Source organism: Ciconia boyciana, chromosome 1 (assembly GCF_034638445.1).
Source record: "Ciconia boyciana chromosome 1, ASM3463844v1, whole genome shotgun sequence".
NCBI classification, from domain to species: domain Eukaryota; kingdom Metazoa; phylum Chordata; class Aves; order Ciconiiformes; family Ciconiidae; genus Ciconia; species Ciconia boyciana.
Genome location: NC_132934.1, coordinates 219,189,421 through 219,214,880, shown reverse-complemented (window position 1 = coordinate 219,214,880; position 25,460 = coordinate 219,189,421). Strand labels below are relative to the sequence as shown.

The 25,460-nt window shown below is 63.5% G+C and overlaps 1 protein-coding gene across 1 annotated transcript in view; it reads left to right on the top strand.

The window, feature by feature from the left end:
• The first annotated feature begins 4,674 nt into the window (after positions 1 to 4,674).
• PDE2A (phosphodiesterase 2A) overlaps positions 4,675 to 25,460 on the top strand; it is a 62,960-nt gene continuing 42,174 nt past the window's right edge. Inside the window, exon 1 of the mRNA XM_072855553.1 lies at positions 4,675 to 4,742. Within this exon, the coding sequence (XP_072711654.1) occupies positions 4,675 to 4,742 (68 nt within the window). The remainder of the gene's footprint in view (positions 4,743 to 25,460) is intronic.

The window sequence follows — 25,460 nt, the reverse complement described above, 5'->3', positions numbered from 1 at the left end:
CAGAGACCTGAAGTCCCTGCCCTGCAGCAACCCCGCTAGATCAGGGGGCATCAAAAGCATGGGAGGGGACGGGCCACCACAGCCAGCACCCGCACCACCTCGCCCAGGCACATCCCTCCTGCTCCCCACGTGGTGGAGGGGCTACCCAGTGATGCCCACCCAACGATGCCCACCCAACGATGCCCACCCAACGATGCCCACCCAACGATGCCCACCCAACGATGCCCACCCAGCACCTGCACCCCTTATGCCCGTGGCGCTTCAGGTTTGCTCTGGGAGGTCAGAAACCCGGGGATGCTTGCAAACATCCTTGCCTTCTCCAAACGGCAGCTTCTTGGGGAGGCGCGGGCTGGCAGGTGATGGATCAACACCATCTGAAGGGGGAAGGTAGGGACCGGCTGCTTCGGTGGAGAAATATCTGCCCACAAAGTGCAGCACTTGGAGGAAGAGAAGCTTTGATGGGTGCAGAGGTGATGCCGGAGGGGGTTGGATGTCTCCGTCATGATGATGGGGAGCTGCAGCAGAGGCAGAGGCCTCTTTGCTTGAGGCTGGTGGAGAAACCTGCTGAGAAACCTCCTCAAGACGCGGCACGAAAGCCAAAGCTCGGCGCTTCAGGATCCTCTGCCTTCGCCATCTCCAAACCAGCCGCCCGTTTTCATGGCATCCACCAGAAGGTCGCATCCCCCTGACATCTGTGCGATGCCCCTCACCCTGGGTGGGCTCCTGTAGTCCTTGGTTGCTTATGAAACCAAGCCAGAATTCCCCTGGGCCCTCAAGGTGCCAGTCCAGCCCTCCTGGGTGCTTCCAAGCAAGAGCAAGTAGGGATTTATCTGAAAAAAAAAAACACCAAACTGAGCATTTTTAATGAAATGCATCAAAATATTTCAGAAGCAGCGGAAGCTTTCCATCAGGCTATTTAAATTTCTCAGCATTTGTGAAACTCCTGGGGCTGCAGATGCTGAAAGGAGGAACCGTGTCTCCTAGGGAGAGAGCCCGAGCACCCGCGCTGCCGTCTGCAGAAGGACTCTGGGAAGCTGCTTGGATACAGGGCTGACTTTTCTCTTGAGGAGAAAATAGTACAGAGCGACGTGGAGCAGAGAAAAACCACGTCTTTTAAATACCAGGAATAACATTTGGATAGGGGAGAGCGCCAGGCATCACGCCGGCTGCACGGGAGGATTCGCAGGGGGTTGAGAGCAGGTCGGATGCTGGGAATACGCAGACGTGGTGGTCCCTGCCTCGCATCTGGGGATGGGTGGTTCCTTCTGGTGGGGCTTGCACTCAAATCTGCTCTGATCTTCTCAGCTGCTTCTGGCTGGGGACCGTTCCCAGACACAAACGCCTCTTGGGAATAAGAGAGGCTGGGATAAACAACCATGGGAACCAGCTTTTCCGGGAAGGAGGGGACTCCCTGTAGATGTCTTCGTGCCAAGATGATGTGGAAAGGCGGCTCCATCACATGGGCGTTAGCAGGCTCGGTGGGCGTTGCATGGCCCGTACGCAGCACCCGCCTTGCTCCCCGCGCCCATCGCCGCCGCTGCAGGGTGTAGGGACCGGTTCAGCCCCACGGCATCCGTGTGGGTCTCCACATCCCCTGCATCGTGGACTCGAGGTCAGCCTGAAGTCTTGGGCTCTAGAAAGTCCACAAGAAGCAAAAGCAGAAAGCAAGGCAGTGCCAGTCCTCCTGTGCAGTCCGCACCTCTGCCGGAGCCCAGAAACTGAGAAAGTTTGAGAGTTGCTGCAGTCTGGATGCATTAATACCAACGCTAAGTGCAACCGTGCGGCGACAGCCTGCTCAACCTGCCTGGGCCGAAATGAGAACCATGGCGCAGCTGTTTTCCCCCCAAGGTGCAGGCTGCTGGGAGGAAATCAAATAATGACAACCTGAGGGGGAAAAAAAAAAAAAAGAGTGAGAGCACTAAATAAAATCACCGAGTTGAATGTTTGAGCCTTCTGAGGCTTTGCCTGCCCTTGGGCTGGCACCAGCCACTTTGCTGGGAGAAGATGGGTGAGCACTGGGATGGCTCCCAGTCCCCAGGGCATCCCATGGTGTCCCACAGCAGGTTCCCCCCGAAGGAGTGCGGGACGTGCTCCAAAAACCCGGGTGAGCTCAGCGAGAGGACGAAAACATCATTAAACCTGAGACTCAGGATGGAAATAGGGATTAGATTAAGGTGATGGTCCTTAAAATAATCTCAAATTAGCCCTGGCTCTACTATCACCTCCTGGGATAAAATCTGGGCAAGTCATCGCAGGTCTGGGCCTCGGTTTCCCCCTCCGGACAGCGCAGGCAGAGGATCTCGTGTAATTCATACTATACACTGCCTATTTATGTAGACCATGGGGATATTAATCCTTGTGAATTTGACAGGAACTGATGTGATTTGAGTGCTAATCTCTTAGTATCTATTGCTGCTCTTAAAAGTCCCAGCTGGTGGATTCACGACAGAGCAGGGGAGTAGCAACATATCCATGCTGATTTTAAAGCACGTTCCTCCCCTCTCCCCACAAAAAGTGACCCTGGAGGGATGGAGATCCACAAGGCTAGTGAAGAGCAACCAAAATAGCTCCTTTCGGTGCAAAAGCTCCTTAAACGAAGCCGAGCTCCCAGTTTGGGAGCGTGGGTCGGTACCGCTGTGCAGCACATGGAGAGCGTGTGGAGGGTGCGGGTGCCTGCAGAGGGATGCTGCAAAGCCTGCGGACCCCGGAGATGCTCCTGGCTTCACCAGACTATCATCAGGGTGGCTGTACTGGCTCAAACCAAAGGTCCATCACCCCTCATTGCCAGTGGCCAAGAGATGCCAAGGGCGAGTGTAAGAGCAGGGCAAGTATATGCAAAATTTTCCCAAGGTCTCTCCTGGCCTCTGACCACGTGGTGCTCAGGGATGCCCCGAACTACTGCCCGTTGCTGTATCGTTGTGTACATGAAAATGCTGCCCTTAAGCCATGTGAACTTTTAGCATCCACAGCATCCTGGGGCAAGAAGTTCTGCTCCTCACCTTCACCTGCGGGATGATCTCCTCCCTCTCTTTGTTCAGGACCTGGTTCCTATTAGCTTCACCTGATGTCTCTGGTGCTCGCATTGGAAGGAGCTGCAATGCTTAAATATCTTTAAAAGCCCAGGCTGCTCTTGCTCCTTCTTCATGCCTTCCCCTTGTGCCAGGAGATGTGGGGTTTCGTAGCAGGCAAAGCCTGCTCTGACCCTCATTCAACATAGGATGGATGCCCTTCCCCAGGGTCCCTCCTGGGAGCACAGCTCCAGTGCACCACGTCTTTGGCTGTGGCAGATCAGCCCCAACTGGAGAGCACGGCCAGGGCTGGCACTGCAGCCACTCTTGCCCTTCTCCAGCCACTCTCTGCCACCGTCCCACCCTGGTGACAGCTCACCCTGACAGCCCCCGGCCCAGGGAGGCCAGGGATCCCGGTGTGGCTGTGGGGGACGCACCCACCTGATGTCCTGCAAGCCCGCATGGACAGTGCAGCAGCTCCTCCAACCCAGCCAAGACAAGTTCCGGTGGTGCTCGGTGCTGCACACATGCGAAGGGCTGCGTGCTCAGTCAGGCTCCCAGAGGGAAGCTGTGCTAATTCGGGAGGTGACAGCATGGGCACAGGCATGGAGTGGTGCTGCAGGCACCTGGGAGGCTCCAGATCCTCCACTGCAGCCCTGCCTGGGAGTGGGCTGGGGCCCGGGGCAGGTTCAAGCTGGGGGCTCACCCACCTGGGGTAGCCAAGGGCTCAGCATCCCCTCCCCGCTCCTGGCCCCAGCTGAGCAATGCAGTGGGCAGCATCTCACAGCCAGCAGCTCCACACCGCCTGGATGGCCTGGGCAGGGAGCTGTCAGGGGGGCACAGCCAGCCCTGGGTATTACCTGGGCTGGAACCTGCTTGCAGGAGGGTACTGCCCTGGCAGGGACCTGCCCGTGGGCCAGTGCTGTCTGATATTGCTCGATGCCGCCCGGTGCCCTTGGGAAAGCATGCTGCCTGGTGCTGCCCGGTATCCCTGGGGCAGGGACCTGCCCGTGGGGCGGTGCTGCTCCATATTGCTCGATGCTGCCCGGTGCCCCTGTAGAAGGAAGCTGCTTGTGGGTCTGGTGCTGCCCAGTACCCCCGGGGCAGGGACTTGCCTGCAGAACCAGTGCTGCCCAGTATTGCCCTGTGCTGCCCGATGCCCCCGGGGCAGAAGCCCAGCAGCACGGGCTTGCGGCCCCATCAGGACCCGCTGCCCGGCGGGGCGGCTGCCGCCGCGGGGAGCGCGGGGCGGGCAGGGCCACCGTGTGCCTCACTAGACAAAGGCGGCGGCCCCTCGGCGCGGCGCGGCGCGGCGAGAGAAGCCGGGCGCGGCCCGCGGCGGGCGGCGGCGGGCGGCAGGTGCGGACCCCATCGGCGCCTCCGCGGGAGCGGCTCGGCCCCCGCCCAGCCCCGCGGAGCCGCAGCGGCGCCGTCAATCAGCGGCTCCCCCCCTCCGCCCTCCCCTCCCGCACGCCTCGGCGCGCTGCATCGGGCTCGGTGACAGCAGCGGGCTGGAGACACCCTCGTCGAGCGCGGCGGGAGGCTCCGCTCCCAGCCAGCACCGAGAACCGGGTGCAGCGGCGGCTTCCTCGCTGCCCCCAGCCGCCGGCAGCCCTCGCCGAGCCCCCGCCGCCCGCCTGGCAGGGCTGCCGAAGCATGCGGAGCCATGGGCCAGGGCTGCGGACACTCCATCCTCTGCCGGAGCCAGCCGTACCAGGCGGCCGCGTCTGACCTGTGAGTCCCCTCCCGCCGGCACCGGGGATGGGGGGGACCGCGCCGAGAGGGAGGGATGCTCCGGGGGTGATGCTGGGTGAAGGAGTCAGGGAGACACTGGGGAGAGGGGAGGCAGGAAAAAGTTCCTCCTGCCTGACAGCTGGCGGGGAGGGGGTGGCGGGGGAATGACAAGCGGCTGCGACCCCCCCCCCGCCCCCCCGTTTCCCCACTAGCCACCTGTGTTAGCCCAGGGCAGGTCATCGCTGGCTGCTGACTGAAGGGCTGTGTGCCGGAGGGCTGGTGTGAACAGCATCTCCCCATTTCCCTGGTCACCCTCACCCCATGGCGGTTTCCCATGGGAGCGGAAGGCTCCTGGCCCGGTGGTGGGCTGGAGGGGGCTTGGGTGACTTTGTGAAACGCAGGTCAGGCCTCTGAATCGTGGTTTCGGCGGCTCCATGCAGGGCAAGAGAAGCCACCCCCCACACACCCACCCACGCAACAGGTCTGGGGGTCCTGGTGTCGCTTGTGCCTCTTTGCATGCAGCGAGGTGGGGAAGGGGCTCCGGGGGTCACGGGGATCTCGTTCCGCGGCGCAAGCACGAGGGGCTTTGCGTGCGAGCGTGGGGTGACCTTGCTGAGGGATGACAGTGCTCCCTGGAAGCGGTGAAGGGTGATGCTCCGGAGAGCCCACGTGGGAAGAGGGGCTGAGCTGGCTAACGGGAAGCATGCGGTGCCTGAATTCCCATCGCCCACAGGCTCGGCTAGGGATGGCGGAGACCCCCGGCTCTGCGTGCGCGTGTGTGTAGCACTCACGAGGCTCCACAGCTGCTGGGTAGCAGGCTGTGCACGGGCGATTTGCAGTACGTGGGTGCTCTGCCTCCCGGGTACCGGAAGATGTTGGATGCTCCCAGTCCCTTGCCTCCCTGATGATTGCTGGGATCAGACCCTACGTTGCCAGAGGGGTGAGCTGATCTGGCGGGGACGGGATGCGGGTGTAGGGGGACGAGGAGGAAGGCTGCTCGGTGCTTGGATTCCTTTGTCTGGCGGTGCCAGCTCCACGTGCTCAGGCACCGGCTGAACTGCCTGGCTTGGCAGCCTGCGCCGGGACCACCGCTCCCAGGGCCTGCCTCGCCACACAGGGACGTGCCCAGGAGCAGCCTCAGGTCTCCTGGTGCAGGTGCTTTAGGTGATTACAGGACCATCGGGGTGCGAGGGAATCTGCCGCCTGCTCTTGCCCCAGCCCCACGTTTCCCTCTGGCATCACCAGGTTTTCACACCCTCACGAGGTGACCTTCAGATGAGAAGTTTGCCTCTCTCTATAGAAAATAGCCTCCAGCATCTCGTGATGTGGGCCTTAGACCCACCTTCCAGAGGCACCAGGAGCTGCTGATGTCCCTACACTGCCGTGGGTGCTGGGTCCAATCTCCTCTGCAGGCAGCATCCTTCCCCCCAGCTCTCCTGGCTCGCTCTCTGGTGCTGTGTGTGCTTTGTTCCCTGCAGAGATCCTTTCACGCTGCTGCCAGAACATGTGCCCGTGTCCTTTTCTTTAAGCCAAACACACAGAGGTCTTGAAATGCCATGCTATCCCCATGTTTCCTCCGGCTGGAATGCCTCTGCTGACTCGCAGCTGCTGTTTAATGGCTTTAAAGAAAGGTAGATGCTATAGAAACTTAGTGTAGCTGGACTGGCTGTGCCCCTCGAGCCATCCAGGGCAGGAAAGGCAGGAATGGTGAGCCAAGATGCTTCCCCCTTTTACCCAGGATATAACCTCATGTCCTTCCCAGGAGGTGTTTGTCGCTGTTCCTGTACACCCCGGGGGATATATAGAGGTGGAAAAGCTTCCCAAGAGCGTTCAGACGATGCCCTTGCCCGTGCAGCCAGCTGCCCCTTCAGCACTCGGCTGGAGCGGGTGTCCCCGGTGAGGCCAGTGCTGCGGGGTGATGCTGCCTGCTTTCTGCCTCCTCTCGAGCCCCGCGTTGTTTAATGCTGGCTTGTCTCGTGTGCTGCCGGCAGATCTTAGCAATGCCGATGCCCGCCCTCGCAGAGCGCTGCTGCCCGGCTGGGGATGCTGCGTGGGGCCGAGATCCATCGGTGGGCCAGGTCTCCCACATGCGCGGTTGATAAGCTCTGATTTATCGCAGGGGAGTGTCGGGTGGCAGCCAGTCAAGTGCCATTTTGCATTATCCAGGTCACGTTTTAACCCATTTCCTCCTTCTTTTTCCCCCGGCGGGAAGCGTGTTCCCGGGCGGGCGGCTCCTGACCCGGTTAGCGGCGGGTGGGATGCCAGGGTGCCTGGAGCTGCTGCTCTCACAGCATCCGACAGCAGCTGGGGCTGGGGGAGAAGCAGCCGAGCTCTGCGGATTGAAAACACGGAGGAGGAGACGATGCTCTGAGCATCCCTGCAGGGAAGGACTCGGCTCAGCAGAGGCTGGGGAGAGGTCAGGGCTTCCTTCGGGGAACAGGCAGGGCTGCCTGCTCCTCATCCAGCTCTCCCCGCTGCCTGGTTCGCTTCTGGCAGCTGCCTGGCAGGAGCAGACGCGGGGACGTGTGAACCGGCCAAGTGTCACCATGCTCAGCGCTGGTCTGGTGACGGGGTCGGTGCCAGGCGCGTGATGGAGGAGGGACTGTGGCTGCGGCCGCAGCTGGGACGAGAGGCTCCATCCTGCCCGGGGCACGGCCGGCTGAGCAGCCGGGAGCCCGCGGGCACCGGTAGAGGGAAGGGCCCGGTGTCCTGCGAGGGGACAAAGGTGGTTCTTATGCATCTTTGCAGGAGTGCGTTAGTCTCTGTGCCGGTTATTCCAGGTCAATGCCAGGACCCCGACGGCGTGTCCCCGTCAAGGCTCATGCAAGGGCAACGTGTAATGCACCATCCCCATGTTACCTCCCTGGTGCAGACACCCGGGAGCCGTTTCCTCCGGGATCCCGGCCCGAGGGATGCCCAGGGGAGCAACTGGAGGAGCTGGAGACATGAGGTGACACTCATGATGCTGCTGATGTCCCTACCTGCCACTGCCTGTGTGGCCTGGGCACACATCAGAGGGAAACCCTGCTCCCTCCCCACCTCGTGTGCCTTCACCGTTATTCCCTGCTTCTCTCCGGGAGCACGATCCGAAGGGCGGCGCTGGCGACAAGAGACGTGGCGTCCATGGGGGTTGGACTAGATGACCTTTAAAGGTCCCTTCCAACCCAAACCATTCTATGATTCTACGGCTTGCTCCGGTGAGCAACGCCGGCTGGGACACGGAGGGCGTAAGCTGCCTGCCAAAGCGTTTCGGCTGCCTTTTGGAGGTCTCTGAGCACCTGCAAAGCCGAGGGCAGGCTGCCGAGCCTGCCCCAAACCTCTGCCTCGTGGTTATTGCCAGCCCCCGGGTTGCATGTTTAAAGTGCCGTGGAAAATACCGACTCCATCGCCCCAGCCAGCGCAGCCGGGGCGGCTCTGCTCCTCGCCGGGCACCCGCTTACCAGGGCCAAGGGGTTCAGCGGGGCGAGGGCAGCCTGGTCCCCCATTGCTGGGGTCCTCGGGATCTGCAAGCGGCTGCGTGTGATGTTCTCTGGGCTTTTGCAAAGCCTCAGCCTGTTCGTGCCTCTGCCTTTTGCCCAGCCTGGTGCCGGTACGTCAGCTGGGAGGTGTCTGGGACGCTTCGGCATCACCCACCCGCCTGGGCACCTAGCCCCGGAGCTCGGAGGTGCCTCGTGAAGAGGATGGAGGAGCTTCCTGGCACCCTGCACTTCTCCATGCCCAGGGAGGTCCCCTGGGTGGGGGGGAACCCCGGCCAGGAGCTTCCCCTCCATCACCCCGGGGCATCCCCCTGAGCATCCTCAGCTTCAGAGCAGCGAGTGGTTTTAAAGTGTCGGGGAATTAACCTCCCGCGCTTGCCGGCTGCCGGCCAGGTGCTAGTGCAGATGCAGGCAATCAGGCCGGCCTCCGCTCCGCCGAGCAGGCTGGCACACCGGGGGCCTGGCCGTGGCCCAGCGCCGGTGGCTCTGCCGGCGAGGGGCTGCACCGAGCGAGCGTGCCCTGGCCATCATCTCCAGCCGAACCCCCGCGCATCCCCCCCGGGAGCTGCGCTGCTCCACTGGCTCCGGGAGGATGAGCATCCATCCGGGGCGGGCGGCCAGCTCTCCGGCAGCTCTTCCATGGGGGATGCAGGATTCCCCGGGGCAGCGGTGGATGCAGCAGCCCTTTCTGGGAATCCCTCCTGCCTCCCGCTCTCCCCCAACCCCGGTCCCCGCTTTCGCTTTTGTCTCTTTCCCGGCTCCCACGTGGCTCGCCGAGAGCTGTGCTGGGCTGCAGCCAGAAACGCAGGCAGGGCCGGAGCTGCCTGGGACTTTCTGCCTGTCCAGCTTTCTCCTGCAAAGGGCTGAGCTGTCCTCGTTAATGGATGGGTCTGTCTGGAGGGGGGAGCGAGGGGGATGGAGAGCGCTGGGAGATGCTTTGTCTGCTGCTGTGGCTCCATCCGCACGGCAGCGGGGGGGGGTTAGGTGATGGAGAGCCGGCAGAGCGCAGGCAACGGGCAGCCCGGCAGCTCGGACCCCCGCTGCCGAGGTCTCGAGGGTGGGTGGGAGTCTCGCCTGCCTTGCAGCAATGGGTGACGACCCCAAGATTCGCTGTTTCGGGGGGGTTGGAGCCTGGGTCGGGGGTCTCCAGCTGGTCCTTGGGCAGCCATTCCCGGTCGATGGTGGTCCATGACGCTGTGGCATCCCCAGGCAGCAGGAAGGTGTCCCCAAACCTTGTCACCCACGTAGCGTCTTCGAGGGACTCGCTGAGTGCTGGCTCAGAAATGTCCCGGGGACTGGTTATTGGGCAGCAGCAGCCCTCGGTCCTGCTCCCGTCCCCAAATCCTGTGCCCCGCCTGTCTGGCACAGCCTGGCAAAGCCCTGCCTGCAACGCCAGCATGGGGGGGCAGAGGGGAAAGGATGACTTGAGATCTTGCAGGGAGCGTTTTGGGTGGGTTCAAGCCTTCTGGGTCTTTGTCAGTTTGTGTTTTCTATAATAAATCAAATAGAAAAAAGGAGGTGGTTTCGGATGGGTGCATTTCCCACAGAAAATATTAAAACCTGATTTTTTTGGCTGGGGCTAGGGGGGTTCAGGGCTTGGCCTGGGTGTTGCGGCTGGCGAGGAACGGCCTCGCAGCGCGTTTCGGCATCCCCAAAGCCCTCTTCTCACCAGGCGTGGCGGAGAACCGTTGCACCCGAGGAGGGAAAAAGCAAACGGCAGCTGCCGGTGCAGCCCCATCGCAGAAGTGATGACTTAGCCAGAAAGCCTCCCCTGGCTTGTAATCACTTCCCAGCCCCTTCCCAGTTTGTTATTAGCTTGCACGTTTCAGCTGGGTGACTCAGAAGACACCGAGGAGCTATTTATAATGAGCATTTGAAAGGCTAAGATCGGTGGAGGGCTTTTTCCCCCCCCCCACCTCTTTCCTTGAGCTGTTGCCGGCCAAACGCGGCTGCGCTCCCCTTGGCTGCGGGCAGATGTGGCCCGGGGGCAGGCGGGTCTGGAAGGGGACCTGTCCCTGTCCCCGTCCCCGGAGGTTCAGGGTCCGGTTGCTACGGGGTGAAGATGCTGGTGCTCCCCTCTGCCTGGCGTGCAAAACCTCCGTTTAAACCCCTCCTCGCTTGACGGGCACCCCAATCCTCGCCCCATTGCGGCAAAGCCCTAATGCTCCTGCCTGCGGGGGCAAGGTACAGGCAGGGCTGCCGGAATCCGCTCCTACCTGGCAATGCAGGGAGCTGTAGCCCGGGACATGAGCCCTCGCTGGCCTGGATGGCACCCAGCCTGGCTCCGAGAGCGTGAAGCCCTGCCAAGCGGTGGGATTGATCAGCCTGGTGAGGATGTCGCGCTGATGGAGCCAGCGTGTGCTTGGGGACGAGGCCAGCGGCGGCTCGGGGCTGGGAGGTGATGCACCGTCCCTAGCCGGAGCTTCTGCTCCCCTCCGAGTGGAGCTGGGACGTCCGCGCGGCTTTGCAGGAGTTTGCAGGCTGGGGTTGATCCTCTGCAAGGGGATAACGCCGGGACTGCCCCGTGTCCCTGGTCACACAGCCAGGATGGGTCACAGCCCCGTCCTTGAGCCGATACTCAGCTGGAAGGACACAAGCCATGGGCGCTGCCGTGTTTTTCCCTGCTCTCCAAAAAAAATGGGGCCTTTTCCTATTTTTTTTTTTACTAGTGATAACACAGCCAGGCTGATGGCAGCATCCTTCCCATGTGAAAAAAGCACGTGGAAGCCGCGCAGCCTTTAAATAAGAAATCAGTGCCAGAGCAAGGCAGCTCCAGCAATGGGGAGAGGTGTTGGTACCAGCAAAGCCGTTAATCTCCCGGCTCAAGCAGGCTGATGATACATCCCCTAACGATTTTATTATCAGCTACGCGAGGCAAGAAATCTCTGCTCTGTCACTGCCGGTGAGCCGACGGCGATGGGACCCACGGCTCAGCAGGGGCTGGGAGGCTCTTTGGTCCTGAGTGCGATCGTCCGGGGGAGCTGCAGGACCCGGGGACCCCCCCCGGGTTCTTCTGCAGCACCTTGGGGTCCTGGTCAGGTGGGAAACTGGGGTGCGGGGATGCTCGGGGCTGCGGTTCTGGTGCACGGCAGATGGGCTTGGCCTCCCTCGGCTGCTGTGGGGCTTAAGGTTAAGGTTAGGGCTAGGGCTAGGGTTAGGGCTAAGGTTAGGTTCAGGCCTAGGGCTACGGCTAAGGTTAGGGTTAGGGTTGGGGTGCCCAGGATAGGGGACCTGGGGACGCTCGCTCGGCACAGCAGGCTCCTTTCTCCCCGGCAGTGGGGCTCCGGGGCTCTCCCCATGCACACGCTTCACCCACCGGCTGAGCCGGAGCGCGGCTAGGACTTGCCACGCGGGCTGGCCTCATCTCCCACCCCTCCCGGCCTCACCGGGGAGCGGGACCGATGCTGAGCCAGCAAACGCTCGTGGGTGAAACCCCCCAAAACGTGAGTGTTTCGCTAAAGCTTGAGCCAGGAACGACGGTGCCGGGCTGGGGACGCTTGCGACAGCCTGCGGATAAAGCAGATGTCAAGGCGTGAGAAGTTGCAGCGAGCCCAAGGGTCGGCTGCGGGGCCGGCTCGGTGTCACACACCAGGGTGATGGGCACCTGGCCGCATTGCATTTATTCGCAGAGGCTTCTGGTTGCTCCAGCCCATGCCTGCAGCCGCCGGCACCGACGGCAGAGCCCCGTGGCTGCGTGTGTGCACCGGCTCCTCTCCCCATTGCTTCCCGTGGCCGCCTTCGGCTGCGGGGCACCCTGGGGGTCCCTCGGGAGGGAGGGGGCCGGGGCAGGCTCAGCCAGCACCGCAGCTCGGCGGTGTGAGCCCGGAGCATCGTGACCTTTGTTAATTAAATTTTTGCTTTTTTATTTCCCCTGGTTCCCTCCAGTGCTCTGCGCCATCAGAGGCTTGGGCTCCTCCAGCGGAGTGCTGCAATGTGTTAATTATGGGGTTTCTCCCGAGCCCGGTATCACCTGCCCGCACCGTGGGCGATGCCACCCTGCCGTATCGCCGAGACGGTGGGTTTGGGCTCGGTCTGGCTGTGCAGATGGACTTCTCGGCGCGGTAACCCGTCGCAAGGAAGCCACGAGACACTAGCAGGGGATTTCAAGAGGGGGATGCTCAGGGTCGGCCCCAAAGGAAACCTAAGCCCAGCTGCTGAGGGTTGAGCATCCCCCAAAATATGCACAAGGGCACTAAGGTGCCCTTTGGGTGCTGGTTGCCCTTGGCCAAACCCGGGATGCGAGTGGAGGCAGCCGCAGAGCCGAGCAAGCGCCCGCTCCAGAGGATGCTGCGGGAAAAGGCGATGCTCAGGGTGAGAGCCCGGGCTTGCTGCACCCCGGGGGGGGCTTGGGGAGCGGTTTGGTGGGGGGGGGACGACTGCTGTTGGGGCTGGCTGTCCCCAGGCAAATGACACTCCGGGGAACGGCCGTGGCTCCCTGCCTGGCACCCAGCTCCGATCCTGCCCCTGCCAGATGGCCAGGATACCCCTGGGGCTGCCCAGCTGCCTGCGGTCCCCGGGGAGAGCCGGGGCAGGATGAGTGCCGTGCCGTGGGCTGGCTGGAAGGGGCACCGGTGCCGGCGGCTCCGCACGTGCCCTCCCAAAGCCCGGGAGCTGCATCAGGGCAATGCCAGGGACACGTCCTTGGGGCCCCCCGGGTCCAGCCGTGATCATCGCCCCCTCTTCAAGGAGCCGGGGCGGGCTGTCCCACTGCACTGCTCCCCTGGGAATGCGGGGACGGAAAGAGGGGGTCTCTTCCCCCCGGGAATAGCGTGGGAGCCAGCTCCCGGGGCACATGGGTGGGCTGCAGCCGTGGCTGGTTTGGTGAGGACGGAGGGGCTCTGCGGAGGCGGGGGCTTGGCAGGGGCCCACGGCGCTGCTGGGGACCCCCCCCCCCCGCCGCCGCCGCGCTGGCAGGGAGATGGGACAGCAGGTCCGTGGGCTGGCGAGCCCGCAGCTCCGCGAGAAGTGCAAAGTCAGGCGCGCTTGTGCATCGCTTGTGTACGGGAGCCGGGACCGTGCTGGGGAGCGAACCCCGTGTTCAGGCTGAGCATGCGGAGAGCCTGTGCTGGACACCAGCATGGGCAGGGGGGACCCCAGCCGTGCCCCCCGCTCCCCTCCTTCCCGTAAGCCCCAAATCTGTGGGTGCAGCAGAGAGGCACAGTGCTACCAAGGGGACCGTGGGACCAAGGTGCTACCCTGGGGACCCCGTTTCATCCCTCCTTGCTTGGTCAGATCCCGGCACCGCTGCTCCTGCACCGCAGTGAACCAGACCCTGCGATGGGGACCGCACCGAAGGGAAGGGGACAGGGCTGGGGACGCTTGCCGGGGGGACACGCAGCTGCCAGCCCTCCTGCAAGCGCCCTGGCCGGGCACGGCATGGCAGAGCGAGCTGAAAAGCCATTAATTCATAGAAAGTGCAACCAGCATTAATAGCCTGACCTGCTCCAAGCGCTGGTCGCACCGGCAGCAGGATCTGGCCACCCTGCTGAAGCTGATTGAAGTTCATTGCTGGAGAGCCGGCGCCGAGGGGGTTTGGCAGCACCAGGCACCGTCGCCGAAAGATGCGGCACCTCCATGCCCATCCCGGGGCCGAGCTGCCCACCTTCCTGGCCTTCCCATCGGTGTCAGGACCCGTGTCCCCCCTGCAAGGGACAACTGTGGGGCTGGGGACGGCTGCCGGTGCCCCACCGAAGGAGGGGTCTCTCCCTCATCACCGCTGCCGCCGTAACCCCCGAGAGAGAGGGCGGGGAAGCGTCTGCTCCTTGCGTAGAGGCTTGGTCAGACATAAAAACTGCTTCATTGCTTGATTAAGGGACAAGATGCGCTGCCATCCTCCGGAGCATTGCAGCGGCCGGTGGTACATCCCCGGTCCCCGTGGGCTAACGTGCCCCTGCATCTCTTTGCCAGCCCCTTCCCTCCGCCGATGCCCGTGCCAGCCCTGATGCCCGCATCCCCGCTGCCAGCCCCTATCCCCAAAGGCACGAGCATCTTTTAGCCGAGCCCTTTCCCTTCCCTCCTCTGATGGTCCAGATCCCCGGGCTTGCTCTTGCTAATATTAATATTTCGTGTTCGTGTGGTGCCTGCGAGGGGAATGTGCTGCATTTATTGCCTCAGCATTGGGATGTGGCTCATTTTGGAGGGGAGGCCGGCCCGGGCAGCGGCTGCCGCTTGCACCGTGGTTGTACACGGAGGATTCGCTGAGAAATTCGGCGTGTTGCAGCCCAGGAGAGGATCCCTGCTCCTGCGCTTCCCAGGGAGGGATGGGGCGCAGGTGACAGAGGTGGGATGCTGGGGTCCTGCTCTGTTCCCATGGAATTCTGCTGATGGCAGCGGGTGGAGAGGACCCCGCACCCCGAATGTGGGGTTGAGCCCGGTTCGGTGCTGGGCAGGGATGAGCAGTGGGGCTGGTCGTGTATCGGGATGGGGAGGATGGGGAGGGGGCTTGTGGAAGGGAAAAAAAGCCGGGAAAGGGAAAAAACCAGCAAACAGCGCTGGGAAGATAATGAACGCACGCTAAAACACCACCTCCTGCTGCTTTTTTTTTTTCCCCCTGGTTATCAACTAAACCTACTAATTGAGAGATGAGTTGGCAGAGTCTGTAACGCTGCATTTGGCCAAGGACAATTCCTCGGAGATTCAGGGTAACCGTGTGTTTCCTCCCCCCGGCCTCGCCGCACCCGGCGCTGCTCCTGCCTGGTTTGGTGCCGGGGCTGCGGCACGGGCACAGCTCCCTCGGGGTACCGGTGGCCTCGCCTGGAGGTCCCCAAGGTGGTGGCACTCCTGTTTTCCTCTCCTCCCTGCTCCGGTGCTGCCATGCAAAGCTTCTTGTGTCACCCAGCATTCCCAGTGTCCCCCCTTGGGGACAGCTTGGGGGGGGGCTCAGGGCTACCCTCCTGCTTCCAGCGAGCTGGGTCTTGGCATCTTGGGGTGCAATGCAATGGGAATGGGGATTTGCAGGCTTGCGGGGCTGCCAGGCTTTCCAGCCCCATCAGTCGGGGCTGGGCTGCCTTCCTGCGGCTCCGCGGCCCCCCGGGAGCTGCTCTTCCAGCCTGGCAGCGAAGGCAGCTGCCTGCATGGGACCTAACGCTTAAGGGCCAGGCAGCACCCGGGGAAGTGCGTTTGCCGTGCAAACAGAGCTCAGCCCTTCCGCGGATTTATGGAAGGCACTTAGGGCTTGATGCGTTTGTTAAGCAAATAAATCGCACCCGGCAAAGCTTCGGTGACACCGTTCCCCTTCCCGCCCGTGCTCCCGCCAGCTGGCGTGTCACCACCCGGCATCCTGCAGCACCTGCCCATTAATATGCAGGCCTGTAATTACCCGGAGCTGACGATGGCTCCAAATTAAACACGGGAGCTGGGCACCCATCCCCACCCGTCCTGCCCGCGGATGCCCCGGCGACGCTTAACCGCGGGGCACCCCGTGCCCGCGCCGCGATCCATCCCTCGGATGCGCACGGCGAAATTCTTTGGCTTCAGACTCGGCGATTGCAGTAAACAGGCAATTTTCTGTCGCTGCTTGAGGCTGGGGAAGATGAAATCCGAGTCGGCAGGTGCCAGCGTGGGAGGTCGGCTGCCTCCGAGTGCTCTTTGCCGCTGAAGGATGGAGGAGAGGTCTCCGGGGGGTGCGGGGACCCCGGAGCTCCCCATCGCTGCCAGCCTGAGTTTGCTGCTCCCCTTGCCCCGGGCTGTCCCGGGCCCCCGTAGCATCTCCCCTCTGCCCCATCCCGTCCCCCCACCATGGTCCTTGTCCCCCCCGTCACGCGCTGCCCACAGCGAGGGCTTTATTGAGGCGGGGGCAGGCGCAATTTCCCCTCTTGCTTTTGCTGGGAGACCGAGTTACCTGGTCCCAGCCAGCCCGTGGGTCTGTCTGGCCGGTGCTCTGGCTGTCGTGTTCCTCTCCTTCCCATTTATCTCTCCCTTCCAGATATGCTCTCCAGCCTCAGCCGCTTGCGGAGCCGGGGCCCCGAGCCTGCTCCCCGCTCCGCCTCGCTCACACCAGCCTCTCCCTTTGCCCGGGCACCGGTGCCCACCCTGGGCTGTGCTCCCCTTGCAGCCGGGGCGATGCCCACCCCTGCCCCGTGCCCCTGGGGACCCGCTTCTCCTCCTGCTCCCTCGTCCCTCGGGCGCTGGAGCCATCGCCTGCCCTTCGCCTTCGCACCCGGCGCAGGCGGGACCGTGGCGCGGCTGGCGGCGGGCGCCTGTGCCGAGGCACGGCTGTGGGTACCGCTCTGTCCTGCCCTCCCCGAGCATCCTCTGCAACGAGCCCCAGCTCGCTCCTGCGCCCTGCCTGAGATCGCTGCCCGCTGTCCCAACCAGCTCTGCAGGCGCTGGGGTCACCGCTGTCACCCCATGGGGACGCTGGCTCTCGCCATGCTGAGGACGTCGCTGGCGCCGGGGCCAGGCCACCCTCCAGGTTTCCACCTCCTCCAAAGTCACCGGAGTCACTTGTGCACTTTACGGGCCACTAAGTGCTGTAATTACAGATATGCTTTAATTAGCATAATTGCATTTCTACACAAATAAAACATTTGGCGGAGTTAATTCCTAGTCTGCAGCTCCAAACTCGAGATTTTTCCCCCCATCTCGGTGGCAGGGAGCGGGCAGCTGCCAGCAGCGAGGGCTGGCAGGGGTAGAGGGGAGCAGGGGTTCCCACCCCCAGGCCGTAGATCCCCCCCAGTCCCAGGGGAGCCTGAGCCGGAGCCCCCCCATTCACCCCCCAGTGTTGAGGGTGGCTGGGGTCCCCATCCCTGTGGCTTCCCTTCGACTTGTTAGGACACGGCCCTGGGCTGCTGGGACGTGGCACTGGGCTTGCTGGGACGCAGCACTGGGATTTCTGGGACACAGCATGGGGTTTGCTGGGACACGACACTGGGTTTTCTGGGGCACCATACTGGGATTGCTGGGACGCAGCGCTGGGCTTGCTGGGAGGTAGCGCTGGGATTGCTAGGATGTGGCACTGGACTTGTTAGGACACGGCACTGGGCTTGCTGGGACATGGCACTGGATTTACTGGGACACAGCACTGGGCTTGCCGGGGCACTGTACTGGGCTCGGTGGGACACAGCGCTTGGATTTCTGGGACACAGCACTGGGTTTGCTGGGGCATCATACTGGGCTTGCTGGGACACGGCACTGGGCTTGTTAGGACGTGACACTGAGCTTGGTGGGACACGACACTCCCACTGGACTTGTTAGGACACGGCACTGGGCTTGCTGGGACATGGCACTGGGTTTACTGGGTCACGGCACTGGAATTGCTGGGGCACCATACTGGGCTTGCTGGGACGCAGCACTGGGTTAGCTGGGACGCAGCACTGGGCTTGCTGGGACGCAGCACTGGGTTAGCTGGGACACAGCACTGGGTTAGCTGGGACGCAGCACTGGGTTAGCTGGGATGCAGCACTGGGCTTGCTGGGACACAGCACTGGGTTAGCTGGGACACAGCACTGGGCTTGCTGGGACACAGCACTGGGTTAGCTGGGATGCAGCACTGGGTTAGCTGGGATGCAGCACTGGGCTTGCTGGGATGCAGCACTGGGTTAGCTGGGATGCAGCACTGGGTTAGCTGGGATGCAGCACTGGGCTTGCTGGGACGCAGCACTGGGCTTGCTGGGACACAGCACTGGGTTAGCTGGGATGCAGCACTGGGCTTGCTGGGACACAGCACTGGGTTAGCTGGGACACAGCACTGGGCTTGCTGGGACACAGCACTGGGTTAGCTGGGATGCAGCACTGGGCTTGCTGGGACACAGCACTGGGTTAGCTGGGACACAGCACTGGGCTTGCTGGGACACAGCACTGGGTTAGCTGGGATGCAGCACTGGGCTTGCTGGGACGCAGCTGGAGCCCAGGCTTGGCCCTCGGGGCCGCGCTGGTGGGTGCTCGCCCCAGCCAGGCGAGACGTGCCTGGGCTGGCCACCGCGGATCCGGCCCCTCCAGCCCATCCCCGAGCCTCCTTGGTGCCACCATCCCCACCGAGCCGGCCCCAGGGTGCTCTGCCCCCCTCCCAGGCACCCAGAGCCCCCCCACACCCTAGAGCATCGCCCCGGTGCCCGCCGGGCTCCCGAAAAGCTTTCGCTGGAGGACGCGAAAGGAGCTGAGGAGCCGCCGGCGGCGGCATCCCGGTCCTTTGATGGAAAAATGCAGGGAAGAGTTGGGAAAATGGCCGATGCTCACGCGCCTGCAGGGTTTGCTAAATGCCCTTTTCATTAAAAAAAAAAAAAAAAAAAGGAAAAAAAAAGGAAAAAAAAGGGAAAAAAAATTATTCCATTTTTCTTGAGCTGAAAATGAAAGTGATTATGTAACGAGCAATAAATTACTTAAAGAGAATGACTCATTAGAGCAAATACAGAAAAAGTCACCGCGTATTTTTAGCTCGAACACCCCGTGCTGTACCCGGCGTTAACCCTTGCGGGGTGCAGCCTGGGCCCCCCCCTCACCCCCGCCTCGGACCGGGGCGACCCCCCCAGAGGTGCCACGTTTTGTTCCGTCAGGATTTTGTCCCTGTGACATGGAAATGATGGGGCCGGCGCGGATGAGCCGGTGGTCCCCCATCCCATGGCCCCCCTGCGGTGGGATGCTCACGGGTGGGCCGGGGGACGCCGCTTGCCCCGGATCCGGGTCCGTATCCCGGGATGAGCCCCTGCTCCGCTTCCCCTCCCGGTTATTCCCGCCGGGATAATTAACCCCGATCCCTTCCCGAGCAGCGCAGACCCCAGGCACCGCCGTTTTCTCCCTGCCAAAGAGCCTGATGAATTAATTTGGAAATAGAAGCGACGAACAAATTAATTGGAGGAGAACGAGCAAGCGAGCGAGCCAGATTTAATCCAGGTTAAATTGGTGAGTGAATGCATCGTTAACAAAAGAGAGATAACGAGGGGGATTGGAGCAGGCAGGTGCCAGGCGAGAGGGTGGCAGTGGGCAGTCGTGCCGAGGGATGCCCACGGAGAGTTGTCCCAAGAGGGGAAAAACCCTGGGGACACCAGTGGGAGCCTGCAAGAGGGAGGGGAGCGAGAGCCGGGTGTCACCCCCACATCGGGGTCCCCGGGGGGGTGTCTTGGGGACGGTCCTGCCGGGCTCCTGCCGGCGCTGCCCGTGTCCCAGCTCATCCCTTTGCGGGAGGGGAGCATCCTCGTGGCCTGATTTGCCTCCAAGGAGGAGATTTCCACCGGGAGGAGGGTGGGAAGCACCCGAAGGTCCTAGGGAAGGGCTGGGGTCCCCTTTTGTCCCCCTTCTAGCAAATGGGTCTAGAAGGGGAAACTGAGGCACAGCATGTTTCAAAGCATCTTCATAGCAGGATATAGTACCCAGGCATCCGTGGTGCCGTGGGGACAGAGCTGTCCCTCCCCAGGGTGTCCTACGAGCGAGGGGACGTGTGGGGGAAAGACAGGTTGGGATGTGTGTGCTCGTGTCCCCGGAGCGAGAGGAGGGATGAAGCGGGTGCCCAGCGGGTGCCCTTCCGAAGAAGGTGTCTGTAAATCAAGCACATCTGCCCTCCGGTCCGTGCCCAGAGGGGGCGAGTAGGTTTGGGGGGGCACAGGCACAAAGAGCTGTGCTGGCCACACACACCCAGGCTGAGATGGCTTCAGTGGGGTGATGAGCATCCCTGGGCCAGGCTCAGAGCATCCCCGGGCCAGGCTCAGAGCATCCCCGGCCCAGGGCTCAGAGCATCCCCAGGTCAGGCTCAGAGCATCCCCGGGCCAGGCTCAGAGCATCCCTGGGTCAGGCTCAGAGCATCCCTGGGCCAGGCTCAGAGCATCCCTGGGGTCAGGCTCAGAGCATCCCCGGGCCAGGCTCAGAGCATCCCCGGGCCAGGCTCAGAGCATCCCCGGCCCAGGGCTCAGAGCATCCCCAGGTCAGGCTCAGAGCATCCCCGGGTCAGGCTCAGAGCATCCCTGGGCCAGGCTCAGAGCATCCCCGGGCCAGGCTCAGAGCATCCCCGGGCCAGGCTCAGAGCATCCCCGGCCCAGGGCTCAGAGCATCCCCAGGTCAGGCTCAGAGCATCCCCGGGTCAGGCTCAGAGCATCCCCGGGCCAGGCTCAGAGCATCCCTGGGCCAGGCTCAGAGCATCCCCGGGTCAGGGCTCAGAGCATCCCTGGGCCAGGCTCAGAGCATCCCCGGGCCAGGCTCAGAGCATCCCCGGGTCAGGCTCAGAGCATCCCCGGCCCAGGGCTCAGAGCATCCCCAGGTCAGGCTCAGAGCATCCCCGGGCCAGGCTCAGAGCATCCCTGGGCCAGGCTCAGAGCATCCCTGGGGTCAGGCTCAGAGCATCCCCAGGTCAGGCTCAGAGCATCCCTGGGGTCAGGCTCAGAGCATCCCCAGGTCAGGCTCAGAGCATCCCTGGGGTCAGGCTCAGAGCATCCCCAGGTCAGGCTCAGAGCATCCCCGGGTCAGGGCTCAGAGCATCCCTGGGCCAGGCTCAGAGCATCCCCGGGCCAGGCTCAGAGCATCCCCGGCCCAGGGCTCAGAGCATCCCCGGGCCAGGCTCAGAGCATCCCTGGGGTCAGGCTCAGAGCATCCCCGGGTCAGGGCTCAGAGCATCCCTGGGCCAGGCTCAGAGCATCCCCGGGCCAGGCTCAGAGCATCCCCGGCCCAGGGCTCAGAGCATCCCCGGGCCAGGCTCAGAGCATCCCCAGGTCAGGCTCAGAGCATCCCTGGGCCAGGCTCAGAGCATCCCTGGGGTCAGGGCTCAGAGCATCCCTGGGGTCAGGGCTCAGAGCATCCCCGGGTCAGGGCTCAGAGCATCCCTGGGCCAGGCTCAGAGCATCCCCGGGCCAGGCTCAGAGCATCCCCAGGTCAGGCTCAGAGCATCCCCAGGTCAGGCTCAGAGCATCCCCGGGTCAGGCTCAGAGCATCCCCAGGTCAGGCTCAGAGCATCCCTGGGCCAGGCTCAGAGCATCCCCGGGCCAGGCTCAGAGCATCCCCAGGTCAGGCTCAGAGCATCCCTGGGCCAGGCTCAGAGCATCCCCAGGTCAGGCTCAGAGCATCCCTGGGCCAGGCTCAGAGCATCCCCGGGCCAGGCTCAGAGCATCCCCGGGCCAGGCTCAGAGCATCCCCGGGCCAGGCTCAGAGCATCCCTGGGGTCAGGCTCAGAGCATCCCCGGGTCAGGGCTCAGAGCATCCCTGGGCCAGGCTCAGAGCATCCCCGGGCCAGGCTCAGAGCATCCCCGGCCCAGGGCTCAGAGCATCCCCGGGCCAGGCTCAGAGCATCCCCAGGTCAGGCTCAGAGCATCCCTGGGCCAGGCTCAGAGCATCCCTGGGGTCAGGGCTCAGAGCATCCCTGGGGTCAGGGCTCAGAGCATCCCCGGGTCAGGGCTCAGAGCATCCCTGGGCCAGGCTCAGAGCATCCCCGGGCCAGGCTCAGAGCATCCCCGGGTCAGGCTCAGAGCATCCCCAGGTCAGGCTCAGAGCATCCCCAGGTCAGGCTCAGAGCATCCCTGGGCCAGGCTCAGAGCATCCCCGGGTCAGGCTCAGAGCATCCCTGGGGTCAGGGCTCAGAGCATCCCCGGGTCAGGCTCAGAGCATCCCCAGGTCAGGCTCAGAGCATCCCCAGGTCAGGCTCAGAGCATCCCCGGGCCAGGCTCAGAGCATCCCCGGGTCAGGCTCAGAGCATCCCCAGGTCAGGCTCAGAGCATCCCCAGGTCAGGCTCAGAGCATCCCCGGGCCAGGCTCAGAGCATCCCCAGGTCAGGCTCAGAGCATCCCTGGGCCAGGCTCAGAGCATCCCTGGGCCAGGCTCAGAGCATCCCCAGGTCAGGCTCAGAGCATCCCTGGGCCAGGCTCAGAGCATCCCCGGGTCAGGCTCAGAGCATCCCTGGGCCAGGCTCAGAGCATCCCTGGGGTCAGGCTCAGAGCATCCCTGGGCCAGGCTCAGAGCATCCCCGGGTCAGGCTCAGAGCATCCCCGGGTCAGGCTCAGAGCATCCCTGGGCCAGGCTCAGAGCATCCCCGGGCCAGGCTCAGAGCATCCCCAGGTCAGGCTCAGAGCATCCCCGGGTCAGGCTCAGAGCATCCCCAGGTCAGGCTCAGAGCATCCCTGGGCCAGGCTCAGAGCATCCCCAGGTCAGGCTCAGAGCATCCCCAGGTCAGGCTCAGAGCATCCCCGGGTCAGGCTCAGAGCATCCCCAGATCAGGCTCAGAGCATCCCTGGGGTCAGGGCTCAGAGCATCCCTGGGGTCAGGCTCAGAGCATCCCCGGGCCAGGCTCAGAGCATCCCTGGGCCAGGCTCAGAGGGCTCCGTGCTGCTGTTCCCCCTCAGGTCTGCTTTTGGGGAGCCCGTGCCCTCAGGCCGTTCCTGTGTGCGGCCTTGTTCCTGCTCCCTGTGCCAGGCTTCCGTCGCCCTCTCCTCGCCGGCAGAGCTCCCCTCCCGGCCCTTCTCCCTCCTGCCCCCAGCTCGCTTGCTGGCCCACTGGCAACGTCTGCCGAGCCACGCTCCCTCCCAGTCGGCTTCTTCAGACCTTCTCCCCCACGCCGTGACGTCCGCGGTCCCCGCTCGCCGCTGGACGGGCTGCCCGCTGCCCCTGGGCTTTGCATCAGCACGTTGGGGCAAGCGAGGAGCAACATCTGGGTCCCGGGCAGGAGCATCCCTGCATCCCGCAGCCTCCGCCAGCTCCAGCGGGGGGGACGGGGACCCTGCTCCCCGCGCGCCAAATTTCTCAGCAGTCTCAAAAGCTGATGGAAACCGAGCCCCGCTCCGCCGTCCCAGAGCACGGCCCGGGTGCTGACGGTGGCACCTCGATCTGTTGTCCCTCGGAAGCGAACCCACTGCAAAACCAGGGGCCAAGGCGAGCGGAGGGGACAGCTTGGGAGCAGGTGGCAGGAGTCCCCGTGTCCTGCGGCTGGAGCGGGGCCAGCGCGGAGCGACACAACCCATCGCTAACAGATAGCGCCTATTATTCTTTTATTTAATCTGGCAATAAATTCACATCCTCCGTATGCCTGGGCCGGTCTGGGGTCTTCCTTATTGCTGCTGGGCCACCTGGAATCGCCAGCGTGGCACGATCATTAACACGCTAACGATTTGCGTAAGTACTTCTGGAAGAACATTGCCCGCCTGGCTCGGATGCTTCATTTATTTTTCGCCTAGAATGTATCAGAAGAGAAATTTTCAGTGATTAAAGAGGAGGGGGGGGGCAACACGGCAAAACCAAACGAAGCTCCGAACGAGGCTCCCGTCGCGCCAGCCTGGGTCACTCTGCGCCCCGGTGCCGTGCCCGCTGCCTGGGGCAGCCCCGGGGGCTCGGGGAGGGGGGGGCGTTCAGGGCTGTTTTCTCTGGGGGAAACTGAGGCACGAGGGGTTGGAGGCAGGTCAGGCTCTAAGCGTCGCTCTCCCGAGTCCCAGCCCGTTGCCTGTGGCCGAGTAACTCGCAGCGGGGGCTTGCGGGGCTGGGGGGGACCTTGCACCCTGCTGCGCACGGTGCCGGGGGCTGCGTGTCTGCCGTGGGCTGGGCCCCTGGGTGCTCGCTGTCCCCTGAGGGTGCGCAGTCCCTCCTGATGCATGCTGTCCCCCCAGTGCATGCTGTCCCCTGGCTGCATGCTGTCCCCCCAGTGCATGCTGTCCCCCCAGTGCATGCTGTCCCCCCAGTGCATGCTGTTCCCCCCCAGTACATGCTGTCCCCCCAGTGCATGCTGTCCCCTGGCTTCATGCTGTCCCCTAACTGCATGCTGTCCCCCTCCCAGTGCATGCTGTCCCCTGGCTTCATGCTGCCCCCTGGCTTCATGCTGTCCCCTGGCTTCATGCTGTCCCCCCAGCGCATGCTGTCCCCCAGGCACCTGCTGGCCCTCCTCCTAATGCATGCTCTCTCTCCAGGCACGTGCTGTCCCCAAAACGCATGCTGTCCCTCCAGACACACGCCGTCCCTCCAAACGCACGCCGTCCCTTCAGGCAACTACTGTCCCTCGAGACACGTGCTGTCCCTTGAGACACATGCTGTCCCTCTGGGCACGTGCTGTCCCTCTAGACACACGCTGTGCTTTCAGGCACCTACTGTCCCTCAAGAACACGTGCCGTCCCTTAAGACACACGCCGTCCCTTAAGACACACGCTGTCCCCCAGGTGTGTGGTGTCCTTCCAGATACGTGCTGTCCCCCAGACGCATGTTCCTCCAGATGCAGGCCGTCCCTCTGGGCACACGCTGTCCCCCTGGGCACATGCTGTCCCCCCGGATGCATGCTGTCCCCATGGATGTCATCTGTCCCTCGTCCCTCTGAGCGTGCAGCGGGTGTGTGCTCTGACCCCACGCGTGCAGGATGTGTGTGACAGTGGGGCTGAGCCACCCGGGGTGCAAAAACCCTTGCAAGCCAAGCTGGAGATGCCCGTGGCCACCACGGCCGGGGCTTGCTCATGCCCCAGGGACTGGCCGAGCTGGCTCCACATGGGGAAAGCAGTCGAGGAACGGGAGGAAACTGCTGCCGGGGGGGGAGAGGGATGGAAACGGAGCAAACAGCCATTTAAACCCCTACCAGCCGGCCCCGCAGGGGCCCAGCCACCTTCTTGGGAAGGGAAATCGGCTGCCAGGGAGCAGAGAGGGCTCTGCCATCATGCTCGTCCCCCTAATTAGCCCTGGCTCCCCAGCCGCGGCTATGGGATGCGGGGGCTGCCGACGGCCCCCTGGCACCCGGCGCGCTCTGAGCTGTCTCCATAGAGACCCTCCAAGGGCTCCATCACTTATTCATCGCCGGCATCGCTCGCTCAGCCGGGCCCCTTCGTTATCCAGCGATAGTAATGACAGCAGCAACAACAGCAAAACCTCCCCTGCCCGCGCCCGGGACGTGCTGCCACCGGCCCCCGCAGCTGGCATCTCCCGGGGAACTGTCCCTGCCAAGGGGCCGGGTGCCAGGACCCCCGCGTCCCTGCTCGGCCCGGGGTTCGTGCCGTGCCTCGGGTCCTGCGGTCGCATCCCTTTGCCGGGTGCTGGGTGTCTGCGGGGCTTGCAGTGCGCCCGGGGGTGACGGGGGTGCTGTCGGCTTTTGGGGTGACGGCGATGGCAGGAGCGGCCCCGGTGATGGCTGGGGTGGGGATGGGGGCGAGCGGGTGATCCCTTTGCGTTGCTCAGGGCAAGCCGGCTGCCCCCGGCCCAGGCTGGAAGGGGAAGGGGTGTCCCCGGCGTGCCCCAGGGCAGGCAGATGTGGGGGATCAGGGTGGGGCTGAGCTGCCCCGGGTCTGCAGAGGGTGCAAACACCGAGCTGCGTGGGGTGCAAACGCTGGGGTGGCACAGGATGCGAGAGCGGGGCTGCACAGCGTGC